The sequence below is a fragment of the Scylla paramamosain genome, chromosome 19 (assembly GCF_035594125.1).
Source record: "Scylla paramamosain isolate STU-SP2022 chromosome 19, ASM3559412v1, whole genome shotgun sequence".
NCBI lineage: Eukaryota > Metazoa > Arthropoda > Malacostraca > Decapoda > Portunidae > Scylla > Scylla paramamosain.
In genome coordinates, this window is record NC_087169.1 from 14251142 (window position 1) to 14272833 (window position 21692).

General features: G+C 40.2%; 1 protein-coding gene across 1 annotated transcript in view; it reads left to right on the forward strand.

Moving 5' to 3' along the window:
- The window catches only part of LOC135109485 (uncharacterized), a 102332-nt gene that overhangs the window by 4436 nt on the left and 76204 nt on the right, over positions 1–21692 (forward strand). Inside the window, exons 4-12 of the mRNA XM_064020864.1 lie at positions 1–76; positions 2483–2515; positions 9109–10575; positions 11188–11307; positions 12888–13221; positions 14055–14087; positions 16290–16396; positions 17189–17212; positions 18551–18644. The exon at positions 1–76 is cut by the window's left edge and continues 48 nt beyond it. Of these exons, the coding sequence (XP_063876934.1) occupies positions 1–76; positions 2483–2515; positions 9109–10575; positions 11188–11307; positions 12888–13221; positions 14055–14087; positions 16290–16396; positions 17189–17212; positions 18551–18644 (2288 nt within the window). The remainder of the gene's footprint in view (positions 77–2482; positions 2516–9108; positions 10576–11187; positions 11308–12887; positions 13222–14054; positions 14088–16289; positions 16397–17188; positions 17213–18550; positions 18645–21692) is intronic.

Sequence of the window (21692 nt, forward strand, 5' to 3'; positions counted from 1 at the left end):
AATGGAGAGGTGAAAGGCACTGCCAACCCCACTGGAGACTCCTTGCTGCTCGACTGTCGCTTTGAGCTGCCATGGGGTATGTATTTCATCACCTCCATTACTGTTTTCCTTAATTTCTTACTAGACTCAGTTTTACACGTGCACTGACAGTAAAAACATGGAGATATGAACAGTTATGAGTGAAAATAAAAAAAAAATATACTAATTTCTTAGACCTGAGGATCATAAACTCATGAATCTGAAGCAGCAAACATGCTGGTGCTGATGATCTGAACAGCCATGTATCAGCAAATATTGTGCTTTAAAGCTATTATTTTATTTTATTATTTTTTTTTTAATGATTTGTTGGTGTGATTGAAATTAATAGAGTTAACTCATGACTGGTTAGCTGCCTCCTCTCTTTCCTGACATTAGCTTGTGGATTTTGTGACCTTTTGTAACTGTGTTTGAATATACCACAGTGTAACATTTGACCAGAGATGCTGGGTTGCTTACTCAGTAATCTGTAATATACACAGACACACTGTAAATTTTCAAAATTCACAAGTCAAATGTTAAGTACTTATGCACCAAACTTGATTAATTACAAAGTTAATAAAATAGGAAATGTAACAATTATCAATTACATTATTTACTATATATAATTATTCATTAGTCACAATATTTAATAGTTATTTTCTACAACTAAGTCATGATAGGCTCATATTTAAGTATAGTATTCATTACCATAATCTTGATATAGATTACAGTATTTCTATTGCACATATTTCTAAAGTCTATGCTGGTGTGAGTGTGTGGAAGGAAGAAGCATTGCATACTCAGCTGTGGATTCATGCTCTTTCAGTATTGAGAAGTTGTTTGTGGCTCAACACTATGACTGTTTTGAAATTTTTTGAGCTGCACCTGCTCACTATTCAGTCACTTATTGGAATCTTAATGCAGTATGAGTGAGTCAGTGCATATAATTATTTTCCTGCTGAGTGGACATTGCTCATCGTGCCATTTTAAGTAAAGATTGGCACATGACACATAACAAGAATATGTACATTTTTTTTCATGTCATCACCCAATATTGTTTTTACAATCATCATTTCTATAGAGTGGAAAGTTCAAGTAATTTATCCAAAGGATGTAGGGTATTTTTGCTGCATACAGTTTATTCATACTTTCTTACAGAATATACTTTACACCATATCATTGATTATTATACTCCTCTTCAACGTTCTGTCTTTTCCTTGCTTATGTTTGAAAAGAATATTTGAACTGATCACTGGCATTGTAATGGTGCCCATAATCAGAACCATTGATGGAATGTCTCCATAGACTAGTTCTTAACCCTGTTTATATCCTGTGGTTGTAAGAGGAGTATGAAGCGATTGATGATGCATACATTTAAAGAAAATGTTTGTACACTGACATTTTTTATTTATAATGAGCACTTGAGTTTTTCAATAAATTTTTGACATATACAGGACATGAAGCATTTACTTTTTAACACATATTTTTAGACTTCAGGATGTAATGCATTTGGATATTGATACCTGTATGTGTGCCTTTGTATACTTATATCTATATATTATTTTTATTATGGAAAACCTGGTAAGTGATGTTAGTAGTGGTCATTTTGCCTGAGATCTGAGGGTTTCCAGGTCAGATAACAAGTACTGTCCCTCTGTTAGCAGTCTGCATGGAGAACACTGGAATTTTGTGGAGTAACAAGGGTAATATTCTTGGCCAAGAAGAATTCTATACTCAGAAATACTTACTACACACAGTTCCAGATATATATATATATATATATATATATATATATATATATATATATATATATATATATATATATATATATATATATATATATATATATATATATATAGTGATAGAAGCTGTCTGTCCATTTATAGTTCCTGTTCCTATCATCTTTCATTTGCTGCTGCCCTGCCTCCTCCTTATCTCCTTTTTCCTCCTCTTCCTTCTCCTTATCCTCATCTTCTCTCTTTTTTTCATGTACAGTATATATTGTTTGAAAGATATTATTTTTATCTAGTCATGTGAACCTGTGTTAGAGCCTACCATGAGTGTCCCTTGGCTTGTCCTGTGGAGACCTGGTGCAGGCTGACAGGGAGGCTCAGGGCCACTCCTTTTCCAGTGGCAACAAGCTGTGTTGCTGGGCTGTGTGGGCAGTGTGGCAGCATGCACAAGGGCAGACATGAATAGTCTACCAGGCTATGATAGAGCTACAAATACAGCCTTTTTCTATTGTGTACTAATCTTTTGTGCATGTTACTCACACCATAACACACATGAGTGAACACTTCAGGGTAGTTATATGTTTTCTTATGTACTAAACAGATCTTTTTGAACTCATTACCACTTTATCTACATGCAGGCATTTGTCATATTGTCAAAGGAATCAAAGTGTCTTCTAATAACAGTGTCATTGTTACATGTCAGGAATCTAAACGCTTTGTTTCCTTACCAGGCAAAAAGGCCAAAGAAAGAGCAAGGAAGAAAGGTACAGTACTGCTTTTTATGAAACATAAGATGAAGGCTTTTTGTTTGTGATCTGCATCAACACTTCTTCTCTAGATGTTCTATATATAGTTGTAATGCCAGTCATGTTATGACTAAACAAGAGCATCAACATACAAAATAATGTAAGGTCTTGTCACCTGTCCTGTACTTTTACAAGTGTATACTTTGAGGCACTGAGGTCCAGAGCTCAGGCCAGAAGTATTTTGTATGTTGCACTGCAATGTTTTTGCCAAATGAGGCATACACAGTACCTGTGCTGGGAGGACCAGGGAATGGTGGGCCCTCACCTACACTGCTACACTGCTGCATGAGTCTTTATTAGCAGCAACCACTTAACAATGTCATTCACTCATTTGCTTCAGTGTGAGAAAAGAGAGCTATATCTCTTCTCACCTGACAACATGTATAGCATGAGGAAAGAAAGGGCTGTACGAATGATGCCACACACACACACACACACACACACACACACACACACACACACACACACACACACACACACACACACACACACACACACACACACACACACACACACAAAGCATATCAGGTCCTGGTCCTCCTGCCTTGGTCACGTAGTACTACTAACTTGCATTCGCCTTTTTTAAGTGTCATTGGTTAGTGTAAAGAAATGCTGCCAATATTGTTTCATGAACTAGCAATTAGTGGTCTTTGGCCTGAGCATTAAGATAGGGTACTGTCTTGTGAGTAGTTTATAAAAGATGTAGTGTTCCCTGGCTGTTCTGTGCAGTAGAATTGATTGTCATGAATCTAGAAACTTTGATTATACATAGGCAGTGATAAAAATACTTTAGACATCAACAAAAAAAAAGGTGAATGTACAGTTCGTTTCCCTTTTAGTAAGTGAAAGAAAAACACATCACGTTACTTTTTTTGAGAGCTGTGGCCGGCGATGACAGCATAATAGTGCATCCGCTGCTCTTCCCGGACCTTCTGCCTTGAGTGGAAAGTGGCCTTGTGTGCACTTAGCCTCTATAATACTGTGACGAAGCACCACAACTGGGTTGTAGAAAACTGACCCCCACGACCACCTACTAGACTAGATCTCACGCCTGTCCAACTCTGCGAGGCTCCATTTTACCCTCAGGGAGTGAAATTATTAAGCACTGCAAGGATGACTATTTGAGTATACTTTTTTCTTAAGCTGGATAGAAACTCACAATCAGTAGATAACACTAGTGGAACCCTTGACCCCCCCCACTCCCAATCACACACCCCAGACTCTATTGTTTTCATTATTTTCATGTTTGTTTTTTTATGTACGTATTATCTTGTGTCCTTTCATTCCCATTTCACTTCCCTTCACCGTGTGTCCTCTGACTTCTCTCTTTGCCATCCCTCCACACTACATGTTGACGTTTCCTTTGTGCTTCGTTGCATCAGTATGTGATATCCATCTTTTACATATCTTGGAAGCAAAAGATGTTTATCTCGTGCATCTGAAGTCAACTCACTCACAAGGGAGTCACTAAGGCTCGTGGTCTGTTGAAACACCACCAGTGGAGCGCTGAATTGCACAGATGGCCTCTTTTCTTCCCAAGGTTGTGCATGTCCTGCTTTCCTTGAGCATATTAATATTTCTTTGTCTACCTATTCAGAAAGCACTGCATCTGCATCTCATTGCATAATCATGGTTGTCAGCCAGTCCCAGGAATTTTTGCCATTCTTTGCATTTTCTTCTTGGGCATTTGCTCCTGGGACAGTGGCCAGCTGTGGTAAGCACTCTGTGCTAGCATGAATTTACTTCTCACTCTCAGCACCACATCCTGTAGTTATGAATGGTTTGGTTTCCAAGGGCAAGATGAATTACCTTGTCAGTTTGTGTAGATAGTTGGAAGTTTGTTATTTGCCACTAAAAGCAATATATGGTATTTAGTCCCAGTTATGAGACTTATGGTGTTACATTACTCTTGTTTGGCCTTGACTGATTAAGATTCACATGGTTATAGTCAACTAGTGTTTAGGATGCATCAGCTCATAACTGTAGGTGTGGGCCTGAGAGGTGAGAGGGTACAGTGGCATCCCTGCCTGCAGTAGTTAGTCATGGAGGTGTGCTCTCCCAGGACCAGAGGAACACCTTGCTGCACTGGCTGGGTGCCTGGCAACGTGCCTCTTACTGGGTGATGCTCCAGAAACAGTCTGCACTCTTCTTGAGATGAGTAATATATACTCAGGTATTATTCAGTTTGCCAAGGAAAATATATATATATCTGGGCTCATGTACAGTTAGGAGTGTGAAGGGAATAACATGAAGACAATGAAGCCAAATTGGCTTACATTCACCATGGATGTTAGGTAGTAAGACTGCATCTTACCAATGCATCATGTTTGCATGTGCTTTGAGTTTTCAATGAGTATGTTTGGTTGTTACATGATGGGGATGATTTGTGGAGACCTTCAGTAGAACATTATTTACAGATATCTCCTGGCAAAGTTTGCTCATGTTTCAACAAAACAGGTATTAGATCAAAGAACAATAGGAACATATTTAGTAGTTTGAGAACATTTTCATCATTATTCATGTATGAGTACCTATGTTAAGCCAGATGATTAGTGTTGAATGAAGAACTTTTAGTGTATAGTAAATTTATTTTGTCATGCTTTCTCCATTTCATATCAATGTTATACAAGCATATATACAAGCATACATACATAGCCAGGAGTACCTCACTGGGTTAAACAGAGACATGTTATTAGAATAGGTCATTGTTGTACAATATTTAGATGTTGTATTTTTACTTTTAACAGATGCATTTTTCATAGAACATTGCTGTACTCAGTCTTAGAAAACAATAGATATTTCACATGTTAAATAACTTGTAGAGCTATGTAGCTTTGTTTTTCTTGGCTTTGTATTTTATGTTGACCAGACTGTCATTATTAGTGCAAGAAAGGTGTTGTTCGTGGGTGCTAGTTCTCGAGAAGCCTCGGGGCACTGAGCCTCAGGCAGTGGCCATGTAGTGTGGCCATGTCTGTACGTATGGCTTTAGGGACAGTCTGGATGAAGCAAGCACGCCTCCACTCAGCGCAAGTTGGTCAACAGTATCCATGTTAAGCTTTGAGACAACAGCAGAAGCATATCATAGACGTCACTGGCTTGGTGAATGAAACCTAGTGTAGTGTTATGTTATTGAAGATGTTAAATAAGAAAAATTAATGTTTATAAATAAAAATCAGCATTGTCAACCACTGTAAATAAATGTGCTCATATTCTGTACCATAAGTAATGCGGCAAGTGTCACTCTATCTTAACATCTTCAGTATTAGAGGAAGCCATCCACTTGTACATATTCTGTGTCCCTTCTCTACGCTTTTGGGAAGCTCCTGGTGATTCTTTTTTCATAAGAGCTGTGAAGCTTTCCTATATAGATCAGACCAGCTGCTTCCCCTCAGCCCCTGCCTCCTTTCTTTTGTCCTTGCTTCCCTTGCAAGCACTGTTGGTCACCTGTCAATGCTAGAGTAATGCTGCTCTCACCTGCTTCAGGTCTTCACACTGGCTGTCTTATTTAACTGCCAGTATATTGTTTCTCTTCATTATACAGTTAACCTCTTGTAGCTTATGTGTGTGCATAATATGTTCATTTTAATGTTTTTTGGTCTAAATTCTGTTGTCAGGAAATATATGATTGCTTTGTTGATCTTTTATCAGCAGTTTATTGTTTCATTATGCAACTGTTTAACAAAACTTCAAAATTTCTTTCTTGGCAAAACTTAAAATTTATTATTTCCTTTAAGTTGATAATATTATTGGCAGTTATTGCATATAGGTGTGAAAGAACAGTTGGTAAACAGCATCCCTCCAGCACACTGGATTTGATCCCTACACACTGACTTGACCTGCATTCCTCCACCTTCACCAGGGCACTCATTTCTGACAGCAAGCACAAGAAGTGAACGGGAGAGACTGTCTGAGCTTTAGCATAATTTGTGTTGCCTTTCATGCAGGTTGAAGCAACAGACTTTTACCTAGAATGTATAATGAAATAACAGCTCAACATACACTATACCTATGGGTGTTATGAAAGTGTACTTTGTATGTAAGGCAACAAATGAAGTGAAAGTTGTGCACTATGATTGGGGGGCTCACCTTTGTACTCGTAAAACACATTGATTTTGTGTACCACACTCTTGTTGGCTGAAATGGAGCCTCTATGGCCACCTCTGCTTCCCTTAGGCTAGAAGTATGGCCTCTGGGTCCTTGTTGTGTAGCACTATTTAGCCCCCATTATTGTTTCTCTAGATAAGTGCATCTCTGTCTCCTCCTCTATTTCTCACTTGTCTCTCCTGTCTTCTCTATATTTATGACTGTCTACAGTCATTTGTCCTTGAGTCTGTGTGTTTGATTGTGAGTCTTTTTGATTCTCTCTCTCTCTCTCTCTCTCTCTCTCTCTCTCTCTCTCTCTCTCTCTCTCTCTCTCTCTCTCTCTCTCTCTCTCTCTCTCTCTCTCTCTCTCTCTCTCTCTCTCTCTCTCTCTCTCTCTCTCTCTCTCACACACACACACACACACACACACACACACACACACACACACACACACACACACACACACACACACACACACACACACACACACACACACACACACACACACACACACACACACACACATGTACCAGTTCATCACCTCCCCTCCTCCTTTCCCATATTCCACATGTAAGATACACAGGTGCCTTTCCCTTTTGTGTATTTCATAACTTTGCTTATGTAAGACTTGTATCCCCTTCCCTATTTACTATAGACTCAGTACCCCTTCAATGTAACATATAAACAACAGTTTCCTTTCTTAATGTTTAGTGTAAGTAATTGCCTTTATCTTAACCAATACTGAAGGAGTTTGAATTTAAAGATGTTCCCTTTTGTAATTGGCTTTCTTCTACCTTCTGTGGGACAGTATTTTGAAGTCCCATAATGTCTCTTTAATCAAAATGCTGTAGAAGAAAACTGCAGTAGACCTCCTTACCTATACCCCCCAAGGTAAGTCTAGGTTCACATCATCCCCTCCCCTCCCCACCCTTTCTGTTGTCTCCCCAGGATTCATTACTTTCTGGGTAAGTTGTTATTACCTAAAGTGTTCCCTTGTATGTAATCTTGTTCCCTCACCCTCCCTCCATTACTGGGCACACTCACTTTCTCATCTCATTTCTTCCTTCCTCTCTCTTTCTTCCTCCTGTCTCAGTGTGTCTATTTGTGTGACTCTGTGTATCTGTCTATATGCCCCCCCCCCTTCTCTCTCTCTCTCTCTCTCTCTCTCTCTCTCTCTCTCTCTCTCTCTCTCTCTCTCTCTCTCTCTCTCTCTCTCTCTCTCTCTCTCTCTCTCTCTCTCTCTCTCTCTCTCTCTCTCTCTCTCTCTCTCTCTCTTGCCTGACTTGCACAGCATTACACAGGATATGAAGCAAGCTTGTGCATCCAAGCACTGTACTGCTTCCCTCCTCTCATAAGCATCTTGTATTGAAAAAAAAAAGAAAAAAATCAATTAGCAGTAAATAGACAATTTACTATTTTTCTAAAAGAATGCTTCATGTCTAGAAAGTTTTTGCTGAATGGCAAGTCGTTCTTAAAATATTTTCCTCCTTTCACATATTTTTCCATCCTTGTTGGTGATGCTGTGTATCACTGACAAAGCCTACTCTGTCTTCTCAAACTCCTTTAAGTAAGTATGTTTTTACTTTAGTCTTTGGGTGCCCCTTACTTAGTTTATGTTTGTGGATAGTCTAATATCCTTAAATAAGTATGTGACTTTATCTAAACCAAGTCCAAGACCTTAAACTTATCTGTCTTGTGGATGAGCCATCACCTTTGCCCTCCTCTGTAATTGTCTTGAGCCCATGTCTTTCCCTGGACACACTCCTCCTCCCTTCACACTCCACCTTGCATCTCACTCTCCCCAGACCAGTTTTATATACACTAATCTCTTTCAGTATAATAATAAGCACTAATATTTTAAGACACCCTTTTCTGACTTTATTCTTCAAAATTTTAGAAAATGAAGAATAGTAAGGGGTAGCTTTTCAGTTCAGATATAATTACTTTTTCTTTAAGGACTAAGTTTCACTGACTCATGGAGTGCTAACATGGTATTGGGTCTTAGAATGAGGCAGACAGAGGTTCATGTACTAAAATAAGGAAATTAGAGGTATGCTGGTTGATTTCTTATTATAAATGGATAGTACAGAGTAAAGGACAGAGCTAATCCTAGATATACTAGTTCAGCTAGGAAAGGGATGAGGAAGGCATTCTAAATAAAGAAGGTAGACAGAATAAGTAGATGACCTTTGCTGATACTGACATTGGGTTAGGAAGACATTAAGGGGTCTTTGTGATTCATTAGTGACTTTTGTATTAAACTGAATTAATTTTCATGTTTTATGGACTTTAGAAGCAGTGAGAAGGCTAGTGGGGTGAATATAAAAGTATAGTTTCAAGGTACAGGTTTGTTGATGAGAACTGATTGAGAGAGAGATAGGTTGGTGTGTAGAATGACAGACAGAGAGCTTGGGTGGGACAGGTGACAGGTGTTTGGGCTGACTGTGTGGGTGTTGTCTCTCCCTCAGCTCTGGATCCAGTGCTTCCTAACGGCCCGTGTGGCTCGGGGGAGCCTGGCCAAGCCTACGCTGGGGTTGGAGGCTCCCACGATGCCCCTCCCTCCTCCCTCTCTCCACCTTCCTCCTCGACTGCCCGCCCAAGTCTCTCCACTGTAAAGCTCCTCAATACTGTCACGTTTGAGACTATCGAATCTGCCACTGATTATGATGATGATGAGTGCGTAGACTCCTCAAAGCCCAGTGAGAGGCCAGATCTCCTCACCACAGCTGCATCAGAGACCGTGGACTCTGGCATTGGCAATGATGAATTAGGTGCTGAAACTAGCATTTCTAGATTTCTTAGTAGAAGTGATGAGGCCAAAGTTGAACAGAGTGATGCCGTGAGTGGGACGGATGAGGGTGGATCTTCGCCATTTAGGTTTAGCTTTCAAATACCACTGTCGCAAAAGGATAGGGAACTGTCCTCCCCTGCGGCCAGCGACAGCAAGACTTTCACATGGGACCCAGAAACAAGTGTCTCTTCCTATGCAAATGCCCAGTCTTCTAGCCCAAAGGTTACTCTGGTGACCACCAAATTTGCGTCGTTATCAGTGTGTTCACCAGATAGGGAACAACTCCCCCCTTGTAAAACTTTCCCCGAAACCTCCAGCCCAAGTGCCGTGCCCTCCTCAGGGATCTTCAACATCAAGCTCCTGAAAGAGAACCTTCTGAGGGAGAGTGAGGGACTGGACCCCCTGCAGCCATCACCTAACCTGGAGGACTCCTCTTCAACCAGTAGTTACCTGACACTGTCTGGCTCCAGCGGCTTCTTTTCCAAGTCTAATGCCACGGACGAGGTTCCGTCCTCCAAGACCTCACCCACGGCAGAGACTGAATACCCAACTGAGGTCAATGGCGAAGTGCCTTCCAGCACGTTCAATTTTCTGAGGTCTCCTGCACGGACTGAACCTGAAGCTCCCCCAGCAGAGGAAGCCCCAAGCACAGATTCCTTTAGACCCACCAGATTCTCCTTCCTCACCCGAGATTACCTTCCACCTCTGGATAGTTCAACCGAGGAGGAGCAAGCTCCCGGGTGGTCTTCCTCCTCCTCAGAGCAACCCATCTCGTCGCCTGTGTCAGGATTCACCTTCTCATTCTCAAGGACCACCGAAGCCTCGGCCACCACGCTCACCAGTGCCACGGCCACACCTGTCCTTGCCACCACCACTTCTCCGCCTCAAGAGAAGTCCAGATTTTTCACTTTCCTCAACCTGAGGCACTCGCCGGGGTCTGAGTCACCTCCCTCTGTGGCCAGTGGGGAGAGTGAACAGGTCTCCACCCCAGGAAGTGTCCCAAAGCTCAATTACCATGAAACCCCCAAAGTCTGTGATGATGAGGATGGTGAGACACTCAAGGATGAAAAGACTAACAAACTGCTATCCGAAAAGATCAAAATTGGGTCCTCAGAAAGCAAACAATCAGAAGAGGAAAAGAAAGGTAACCTTATACTATTATGTAGGAGGCAACCTTGCTCGAATGTTGCTCTTGTCCCTCACAGTAATTGTAGTACATATTTGCTACCTATGAGTAACACTCTAGCAAGGTATGGTAGACACCCATGTGTGTGAGGTGCCAATGAAGCGATATTGTACCTTTGGAACCTGTAGTGCAAGGGTCAGTTCACTATGCACCAGAATGAACTTGTACAATAGTCATGCACAAAACAGTAGCTTTGAGTACTGGAAAGCTGAGAATTTTGTGGTCATGCAAGCTGACCGAAATGTACATATATTATTTTTACTTAGGCTAGTGAGAAAAAGTGTAAGCTCTGTAGGAAAAAAGGAAACTGCTCTTTTCTTTTAATTTTTGTGCATACTGATTCACGTTGGAGTCATCGTGCCATCTTGTTTTTTTTCCATGTACCAGCACACCCTTTGTGTTCCCCACACATTCTGTTTGGCCACTGCATTGTTTCCTCATTTGATATTCTTTCCTTGTTCTTCCTCAAACCCTCAGCACTCACACCCCGTAGCATTTGTTGTCATGATGCAGCCAGTCCCCCCATGGGAGTAAGACAGGCTCGACCCTTCCTGATGGGTTTCCTTACAGACCTGGAGGAGACCGAGGCCCAGGAACTGCAGAGGAAACTGGAGATCCTGAACCACATTATGGACCAGGAGACAAGAGGGGCACCTGGCAACACCAGGAACCCCCAACTCAATCTGATGTGTGAGTGTGTTCTGGAAGGTGGTGAGTGAGGGACCTGAGAGTGAGAGTTGTGAGCATGGGGGAGAGAGAGAGAGAGAGAGAGAGAGAGAGAGAGAGAGAGAGAGAGGAGAGAGAGAGAGAGAGAGAGAGAGAGAGAGAGAGAGAGAGAGAGAGAGAGAGAGAGAGAGAGGTCTGGGGATCTGAGTATCAGAAATGCACTAAATGAGGAAAGGTGAAGTATAAATGGAGAATGAATAGAAGCTTGAAGGCTCAATTGTGGCAATCAGTCCATTAGTTATAGGTATTGACAGAAATTGTCTAACTGACATTAATATAGTGACAGGACAGCCAAACAAGATAAAATTCCACTTGAGGTTTTATCATCTTTGCCCTCTCGCTAACATGTCAGACTCATGTTTACCTTGAGCACTCTGATGGGTTCAGTTCCTGGCATTGTGCCATTCTTGTGCTCCTCCTCCTACCTTCAGATCAGTTTCTTAGTGTTTCTGACATACTCCAAAGCTGGACATGAGCTCAGTGCACAAGTTTCAGATAAGAAGCTTGTGCAGATTCTTGACTACATACATTTTTGATCAGCTAGCAAATGAGATGATTGGTGGTGAGAGGAGTGAGAGTTTTTCCCAGGAGTGCGAGATGACTGGATGTGCTGAATAAGTGGTCCAGTGGAAGGAGAAAACAATGTCAAAATGACAATTGTGGTTCAAGGATGCTGTCACCTTCATCTGTATTTATTTATTGTATCGTTTTCTGAAGGAAGAAACAGCCTTTGTACGTTGTGTTAGGGTTATTCCTCTGGTGAGTGTACAGCATACTTATGTATATCCCTGTTTGATTTGTCGGTTGGGGATGTCCACCATTTATACAGCTTCACATCCTTTGAAACTCATGATGTTAATGCTTCTTTGAATTATGCTTTTATTGCTTCCTCATCATCCTTATTATTATATTGCTTCTTTCCTTTGGTGAGCTGATATTGTTATATTTATATTGAAGTTATTTAGATTTACAGTGAGTATTGTGAAAGGAGAGTGTTGTCTTTTATGGTTTTAAAAAGTGCTACTCAGAACATTTTTCTGTGAATATGAAATTAGGGAGACAGAAAGATATATAGTGTTTGTGTGTAGGAATATACCAGGATATGTTCTCATGCTTTCCTTTCATACATTCTAAATTGTTGCAAGATGTTTAGACATTTCTGATTTAGATTAATATATTAGTGAGATTTTTTTTTACAAGTTGCAATCACTTTTCCTGAATTTTACAGATCTGTTGTCACTGGATACAGTATATAGTGTCTTAGAAGTGTCAGTTATTGTTGCCTATCCCAGTTGTAAGTGTTCCCTAATCACAGGCCAGAACAATGACATCTTGGCTTAACCTCATCAGTAGCCAGGAGTTCTTAAACTAAACCTGAAATCAGTGACATGAAACTGTAGAGATATGTAGCTCAGAGTGTCCCTTGTCCAGTGTTGTTTAGTGCCCCATTCTCCTCCCATTGAAGTTAACACTGGAGAGGTAATGCATCAGTTACTATGAGCACCAGTGAACTAACACACTTCCCAAACAACTTCCACCAACAGCTGGCATGTCAGAGGACAGTGACTACACCAGCGACATCAATTATCCAGTGGGGCAGCACCCCAATTCCTCTGTGTCGCAATTCTTGGGTGTGGCAACCCAAATGTCCACACCACAGAGGTCCCTAGAGACAAGCCGGGAAAACTCCTATGAGAGGGATGACGGTGTGCAGTATGGTGGTGAGCCAGGCTACGGTGAGGGCTATGACAGGGGAATGGCAGATGACTATTACAGCTACACTCTGGAGCACAACAAGAAGAATGAGGGTCACAAGCCCTCTGTAGCAGATGAAGACCTTTTCTACAATAGCCGCCCTAACAACAGGAAAGATTATAGGTGCAGTTGGTTTGAGTGTTGTGTTCCTGTCCTCTACTTTTCTTTCTATATTTCTTCTTCCTTTCCTACCTTGATCATTCTCTCCTCTACTATCCCTCGTTCTCCTTGCTCCCTGGCCTATAACTTTAGAAGCTTCCTTCCTGGCTTCTTTAGTTTTCAAAGTCTGCCTAGTTACATTGAACAGTGACTTCTTGGAATTCTTAAGCATCATTCTCTACCAGTAATAAGGAATTTTGTCAGTATCTCTTTTTTCCAAGGAGAGCAGTAACTGGAGTGTAGTAATGCTATGAAACTTGTATTCCCCACTGGTTCTCATGTTTGTTGAGGTATTATCCATGTTGTAGTCCTTTGGCGTCTACTTGTAACCTTAGCTAACCAATTTTTCTATAAGCTTGTTATTCTGTGTGTTTGAAGAAGCATAGGAGAGACACTTCAGGCCACTCTTTGCTGCATCAGCCCCTTAAAAGCCCTATTGATTATGCATTATAAATTCAACTGCATATGGAAGTACTTGCTCTGCAGTTCAGTAAGACTATTCAAAGAAAATAAGTTGATTGATTGATGTTAATTCAATAATGCTCCAATAAAACTCTGTAAGAACAATGACAAGATATACTGGTAAAAGTATGCACACTAAAGGAGAAAATTGCATTATGGGTGACTTGATACAGTCTGGTAATGTATGAAACAGTTAAATTACAAATTACAAATCAAGTTACTGTGCTTACTGAGGGTGGCAGATGGAGTATAAGGCTGGCCTGAATTGCCCCTCGCATGATGAAGGAGAGTGACTGATCAAGCCTCTCTCTTTGTCCTGTCCTCGTCCCCTGTAGGTATGAACCGGAACCGTTGGATGAAGATATCAGGTATTGAGCTGGAGCGAGTGTGTGCCTCCTGTTATGCATGCCCCCACTCATTCACCAGCCCTTGCCATACCCATCAGTTTGTCACCATAGCTTGTGTATACCCTATTGCCAGTGCCCTGGAACACAGTACCACCTCCCACTGCCTGTTGTCACTGTTGCTTGGTCTTGCCATTACTCAACACCTCTGCCTGTCACTCACATCATACACAGTGTTCATTGCTATTCTTCCTTTCTTCCTTTCTATTTTATTGATTTAGTCTTTGATGCATATTGGTGCTCTTGTAGCTGATATTTGTATTTTTATTTATTTTTTGGGTTTTGAATATCATAGATATTATTCTTATAGTAATGAAAGAAGTATTGTAGCTAAACCTACCTGATTTTGCATGATGTTGAACTTACACAAGTCTGAAAGTTTTTCTTGCCTTTTTTTAGTACATAAACTTGGCTTAAGAATTTGATTCCATACTTGATTTTTTTTAGAATATCAAGTTTAAAAGAAAAATCCTTTTGTATGGTTTCATAATTTTGTTTCAAATGTCAATATTTTTTGTTGTGTAGATGCAAATGGGGCATCAGTACAGACCTCATTGTCTCTTAACTACTATGCTTTGGTTGGTGGGTCTGGCAGCTGTGTTCACTGCACCACTATTCCTTCATACTCTAGTACATATATATTTATTCCCTGAAGGCTAACAAGAGTTACAGTAGACAGTGACAACACACACACTAGCTAGTCTGTACCAGTAACACAATGGCAGTTCCTCATCTGCATCTCTGTGTTAGTTTCCATCACACCTCATCACACCATAGGGTTCTATTGAATGTGTTTAGTTATTATTTTATTTTGCAATACTTCTCATCCTACTGCATGTTGATTGGTCGTATATATAATCACATTTAACTTGCTTTAGAATCATGTCAAATTGATTTATCTATAATTCTTCAAATATTAGAAACATGTATAGTCTATACAACATGTCATGGGCAAATGTGTTAGAATTAGGCTTCTTATAAGAATGTGGGTAAGAGTGTGTGTATGTATGTGTATGAGAGAGAGAGAGAGAGAGAGAGAGAGAGAGAGAGAGAGAGAGAGAGAGAGAGAGAGAGAGAGAGAGAGAGAGAACTGCATGGAGTCAGCAGTATCAGTTGGTGTGGTGTTGTGGATGTTGGTCTGTGTCTGTTGCCCGAGTGTATCCTGTGTTCTGCTACATTTTTGGCAAACCTTACCCTTTCATTAATCCAGTGTTTTGTGTCAGATGCTGCCATAATATTTTCAGGATGCTGTGTTATTTGTGTGTCACTGTGTGTGTGTGTAGGTGTGTGTGTATGTGTGACTCTTTCAGTGTCTCCTTTCTGTGCATGCATTCAATAGTTGAACTACCTCCTCTTCTTCCTCCTGCTGAAAGTTTTTCATCATTCACAAACTTTGCTAATTAATTCTTATCCCAAGTAATGCCTATGTTTCTCCCCTAAAAATATTTACATGAAGTTTATGTTATACAAATTAAATTACCTTGACATGTATGTAAATATTGTCTAAAGATTAATAACCTGTAGATAATGTACGTATCCTGTTTTACATAGAAAATGTGGGAGAGGATTTTGATAGTACTTAATATGTATTTTAGAGTAGTAGATTTTGGGTATTTGTGTGGATTAGTACTTCTTGTAAGATAAAGAGTTCTAGTAGTAGTGATTCAAGATCTGTCAAGAGCTGTGAAGTGTGATTGAAACAATTTTGTTTTGGATAAAGCTTGTGTATATATGAAGGTATCATCACTGCATAGGTGAGAGAGGCTTTATGCCCATGTGCCTTTGTGTGTGTGTGTGTGTGTGTGTGTGTGTGTGTGTGTGTGTGTGTGTGTGTGTGTGTGTGTGTGTGTGTGTGTGTGTGTGTGTTTGCAAATTTATGAATGTTTGTATGTTGGTAGATAAAATTATACTTTATTGTGGATTTCATAGTGAGTGACCCACAAAGTCTGCATAGAGTAGAATGAAAATTTAACATGAGAATTAAATGTGTAAGTGAGTGTGAACTGTTCTGTAAGAAGAATTAACAGTATAAGGAACAGAACAGTAGACATTTGCCCAGGTGTACACCACACATAAATGACAGCCAACAAAAGACAGCTAGGATGACTGACACTTAACAGACTTGAGCAACTTGGTGTGTTGACCTGTGACCTGATCCTCCTACAGCCCAGTCAGCTACTACAGCAAGCACGGCCTCTTCACCAGTGACCAGAATGAGGAGACACAGCCCACCAAGCCTACCTCCAACAATGCCCGTGGGAAGCTGACGAGAGGTAAGTCTTGTCTTGCCAGAGTTGCACATACCTCAACCACTCTCTACCAGTGAACACTTACAAACATAAGCCCTAGTTATGGATTTTTGTAATGTCCTGTATTATATTACTTATGTTTATTTGAAATTTCATTGTAGCCAGTGATTTCAATTTGACTGATGTGCATATTGTAAGGATACTGCATAAGGTAAACTGAATTTGATTATTGGCTTGATTCAGAGACAGTAATGTAAATCTCCCATTCTTTGGATTTTCACTTTTAATTTTTGAGAAATTTTTCATGAAAGTCAACATTGGTATTTGTGGAAAACATTGGCTGCAAATATTCTTAAGTTAACCTCTCAGATGTATCCTGAAATACAGTAAATTTTGGGTTCTGTCGAGTTTTGAAAAATTTTGCAATTAGTGAAGTAGTAAATATTTATGCTTATTTATGGCATATATTGAGGATTTTGAGAAAAGAAAAAAAAAGATCAATCAGGTTAATTTTCAATAACAGAGTTTGTATTGTACAATTTCAATTAATTAATATCAACTATAGTGATAGTATGATATAGGAAAATAATTCATATAAAAATATACAAAGAACACATACTAATTTGATGTGTAATATTCAAGACACTTTGCTTACGATCATACAAAACTAAAATAATAAGGGCACATCTGAGAGCTCACTCATATATTAAGTTGTAATATTTTGATTTAACACAGAAACCCAGTAACTTGATAGATATGTAATGTAAAAGTAGCATTAACCTGTGTAATTATCACCTATATTTCATTGTTTAATAGCCAAGCAGCACACGGATGAAGACGGTAAACACTAACTGAAGCTTGTGTTGCAATCCTAGACAATGTTTGCTTATCTTCATGTGTCTCCAGTGTCCTGTACACTTACCTGCAGCACTTACTCCTGCTCTTTCTCACACCCTGATCACATGCTCTTCTTATTTCACTGCTCAGAGTTGCCCTTCAGGGGAGTGGCTTTTAGAGAGAGAGAGAGAGAGAGAGAGAGAGAGAGAGAGAGAGAGAGAGAGAGAGAGAGAGAGAGAGAGAGAGAGAGAGAGAGAGAGAGAGAGAGAGAGAGAGAGAGAGAGAGAGAGAGAGAGAGAGAGAGAGAGAATGTTAGCTAATATTACAGATGTCTTCTGGGCTTATTTCTGAGGATACAAAAACTGTAGAAGCAGATCAGTGTTATGTTGCAAATAACTCCTCAGTCAGTCAAGGAAAGTGGAATTGAATGGATTTGAATATGTATGTAGTTTTTAAGTGTTAGTTTGTAAGAAATGATTAAAGAAGCAGGAAATGGGAGCTGTATAGCATGACTTGATAAATTGAGACTATTTATTATATATCTTTCACTTTATTACAATGTGTGTGTGTGTGTGTGTGTGTGTGTGTGTGTGTGTGTGTATTGGAAGAACATACAGTATTTAGCATCATAAATACTGGAGCAATATGTAAGGGCATCAAGTAACATTCTCTGAGCACTGCTGGGTATCAACTGTCCCACCCTGTCTGTTCAGCTTGCTCTCATCATGCAGATTAATGCCTGCAGCTTTGATAAAAATAAGATAATAGCAAATAAGATGTAGTAACAGATGCTTTACATTTTTCTTTGGCCACACAAAGGTAATCTTAGAACATAATTTAACATATAATATTCAAATTGTAATACTGTATCCCTGTTGACTCTAAATCCCTCATTCCATATAAATTCCACAAATAATACTAATAATGCTTTAAATTAATCTTACATAGATGTATGTACGTATAAATTAGAGCTGGAACGTATGAAGCTAAACAGTTCCTAGTAAGGATAGTATACAGCTTAATATGCACAGGTAGAGCTTGCATGATAGGCAAGACTTCATATGGAGAAAATTCCTCTGGGAGTACATTCTGATGTACTATTTATCTAGTTATTTATAGCACTTTATCTTTAAAAATCTTTATATGAATTAAATAAAAAAAAGGCATACTGCAGGAAAAAAAATTGGAAAATCTGACTGAGATTGGAAAGTATGCTTGTGCTGTAGTGAGAAGCTTGTGCCAAAAGAAGGAAATGATAAGAAAGGATGCATGTGGAAGGAAATGCATCACTCTAGATGTGGTGTGCTGTGGATAGATCCAAGACTCGGCTTTCTCTTGCAGGAACCACACGGCGCCCCAGCCTGGAGAGACAGACCACCATGTATGACGAGGAGGGTGGCGGCCAACGCACAGAGGGAACCAGTCGAGAAAACAGGTACTCTAACTACCATAGCTACTATCACCAGTACTCCTCCAGCCAGGAAGATCCAAGGTATGTCCCTCTCATCCAGTAGCCACCTTACTCCAAGGCGGTGGGAGCAGCCACCCAGGGAGACAGCCTCACATGTTTTTTCTGGCCCATTGAAGCTTTTTTAGAATTTTTCATTTTTTTTCACATTTTGTTATAATGCAGAGAGCAGTTTTTCTTTTTCTCTTTTTAAAACTCCATGTAAGTTTTGTTCCTGCTCAAGATGAATGACCCAAAGGCTGCCTCTCCCTGGGTATCTGTTCTCCATCACTTGACCACTTCAGGCCAACACACACTCACAAAGCTGCATGCTGCCCATCAGTCCGTTGGTCCGCCCACAGTCCTGCGCCTGCCCGCCCGCCCACCCCCATGTGTCACCAGTGGTTTCTCTCGTGTGTCCATGGACCGTCGCCATCTCTCCGTGTGTCTTGTTCAGTCCTTCCTCCTGCTGGCCTCACCCCCACTGTCTTCTCTCCCCTGCTGCCCTGCCGCCGCTGCGTGACACGAAGGGGGCCTGCACCTCTTCCAGGATTGTGTTGGGGGACAGCTCTCCTTGCTGCCTCAACCCTCTGGCTCCTGCCACCACCACCCTCAGCTTCAGGCTATCAGTAGCCTTACTTAGTGCACCATCTTCCTCTTGACCCACGGGGGAGCCAGGTGCTGAGGGATTAGCTAAACCTTTAGATAAACTTGGCTCAAGTAGGTAAAGTCACTGACTAGATCACCATGAATTATTTTTGGGTGATTAAGGTCCCTTGGGTGTATGGATTGTGCTGAATATATTGTGTTTATTATCTTGAACCTTGTTTGTGGTTGAACTGTATGGATGATTTTAGTAGTCTTTCCTCTGTGAATGGCTTTGTAGTCAAGCCAGATGTGGTGAATCATTATAGGTCAGTGTGAGTGCAGAGAACATGACCACATAAGTAAAGACTGTACACGTCTTTGCACTATTATTGCCACATGGAAGAGTGTGGAATTGCAGAGAGAGAGAGAGAGAGAGAGAGAGAGAGAGAGAGAGAGAGAGAGAGAGAGAGAGAGAGAGAGAGAGAGAGAGAGAGAGAGAGAGAGACCATGCCAGGAATTAGGGATGCAATGGGAAATGGTAGCATCATAGTGTTGATGTTGTGTGACTGAGTGAATGACTGAGATGAGATGTCACACACTGTTTAAAAGGCCAGGAACAACTTAGCTCCTCTTCTGGGTTCCAACTCTAAGAAGGTCCCATGAGACCCCACACACTTTGCCTGGCAGTCCTTCCTCCACTGGAAACATTTTTGGAAGTCCCATTTTATAGTGGCTGTCATTTGTGCCATGACATTTACTACCATGTAGTCTTGATGCTCTCTCCTCCATTCCTTACAAGAGAAATATTAATCCTATGTAGGATGATAAGTGTTAGTGTATGAGGTTAGGTATTATATGTTAGCTTTCATATGGTACAGTAGTGTAGTTAATTTGCAGCTTGTATCATTAGGATAATCATAAGTAGTGCTGATACAATTAAATGAAGATGTCTATAGGGTTTAGGCAGTTACTGTTTTGATGAGCTATCATGGGTGTTAGTGAGTGTTATGAGTGCAGCTCTCCATTGTGGAATATGAATTATGATAGACTACATAATGTTTTAGCACAGGTGCCGGTAGGTTAGGGTGATGGATAATGATACTCTTTGAGTTCTGGAAGTGCATTACAGTACAGAAATTTAAATATCATTTCATCTGTATTTAGAAAAATGTAATCCAGTATACATGAGAGAAAACAATTTCATTTGAAAAATGAAACATATATTTATAAAGAGAAAAACATTTTGCACAACACAAAGATATTAATAAAAGGAGGAAGAAAGAAAAAAAATATAGCTTAGTTCGCAATGAAATGACTGTAAATAAATTTACTAAGTACTGTCTGTAAACTTCACTGGCATTGTTCAGTATTGTGCTGTGTCACCAAAACATGTGTGGTGTTGTGTGTAACCTGCATTTATTTTCTATAAAAAGTATCTTAAATTCTTCCATGTTCTCTGTACTATTAACATGCCATTTCAGTTCATTCTGCCTTGTGTGAATGAATATTTGTGGAAGACTAATGTTCAGGCTTTTGCACCTTTCCATTCCCTTGTGTAAATAGCTGATAACAGTGCGCCCTGATCACCTCTCTTCACACCTGATCTTTTGTACCATGTGTGTTATGTGTCACAGCTCTCATACTATTTTGATGTCCTTACTGGAGCCTCAACACCCTATCTCCTGACTTTTGTGTCAACTGTTATTCCCACATTAACATGGTATCTAGTTTCAATTTTAACATTCTTTTAATTTTTGCCCTTTTGAGTTTCCATGTTAATTTTTGCTCACATTGGTTATTGTTACAATAATCTGAGGTTTTTGCATACCCTCATGTACAAACTGTAGTTCTCATCCCACCTCATATATGCTATGTGTGTGTCTGAATGGTATAGTTGTTGTGAAGAATGAATGTTCTCTAACATTTATATTTTAAAGATATTTCCATGTGTTTTAGGAGATATTGTCTTTAATGAAATATTCTCATCAAGACTTACATTTTTAGGCAATCTGACTTCTTTTGTTGATGTGAAAATTTGGTATCTGATCACAAAGGACATTTTCTTTGTTTTGTTTTACATGTCAGTTTCCTAATTACTTACCCAGATTTTGAATGAATAAGTTTTTTGGCCCCATATTCATATAGTATGGGACAGAGGTCATATCAATGTATCCTTTGTGTCCCTGTGAGGTGATGGGATGTGACTCCCTCACCACACACACACACACACCTGCTAGAGCCTCAATGCCCACCTCACCAGGGCAGCCCAGCTCTCCCCAATGTGGGTGTTACATCCCCCATTCCCTTACTTCCTCTTGGCTTTGCTCAAGTAGCCTTTGTTGACCACCAGCATTATCTGTTCTGTGCCCCTCCTTCCCTCTGGGCACCAATCCTAAGAGTGCCGATGGGTGCCACTTGTAATTTGTAGCTGTAGCAGTATTTTACTCC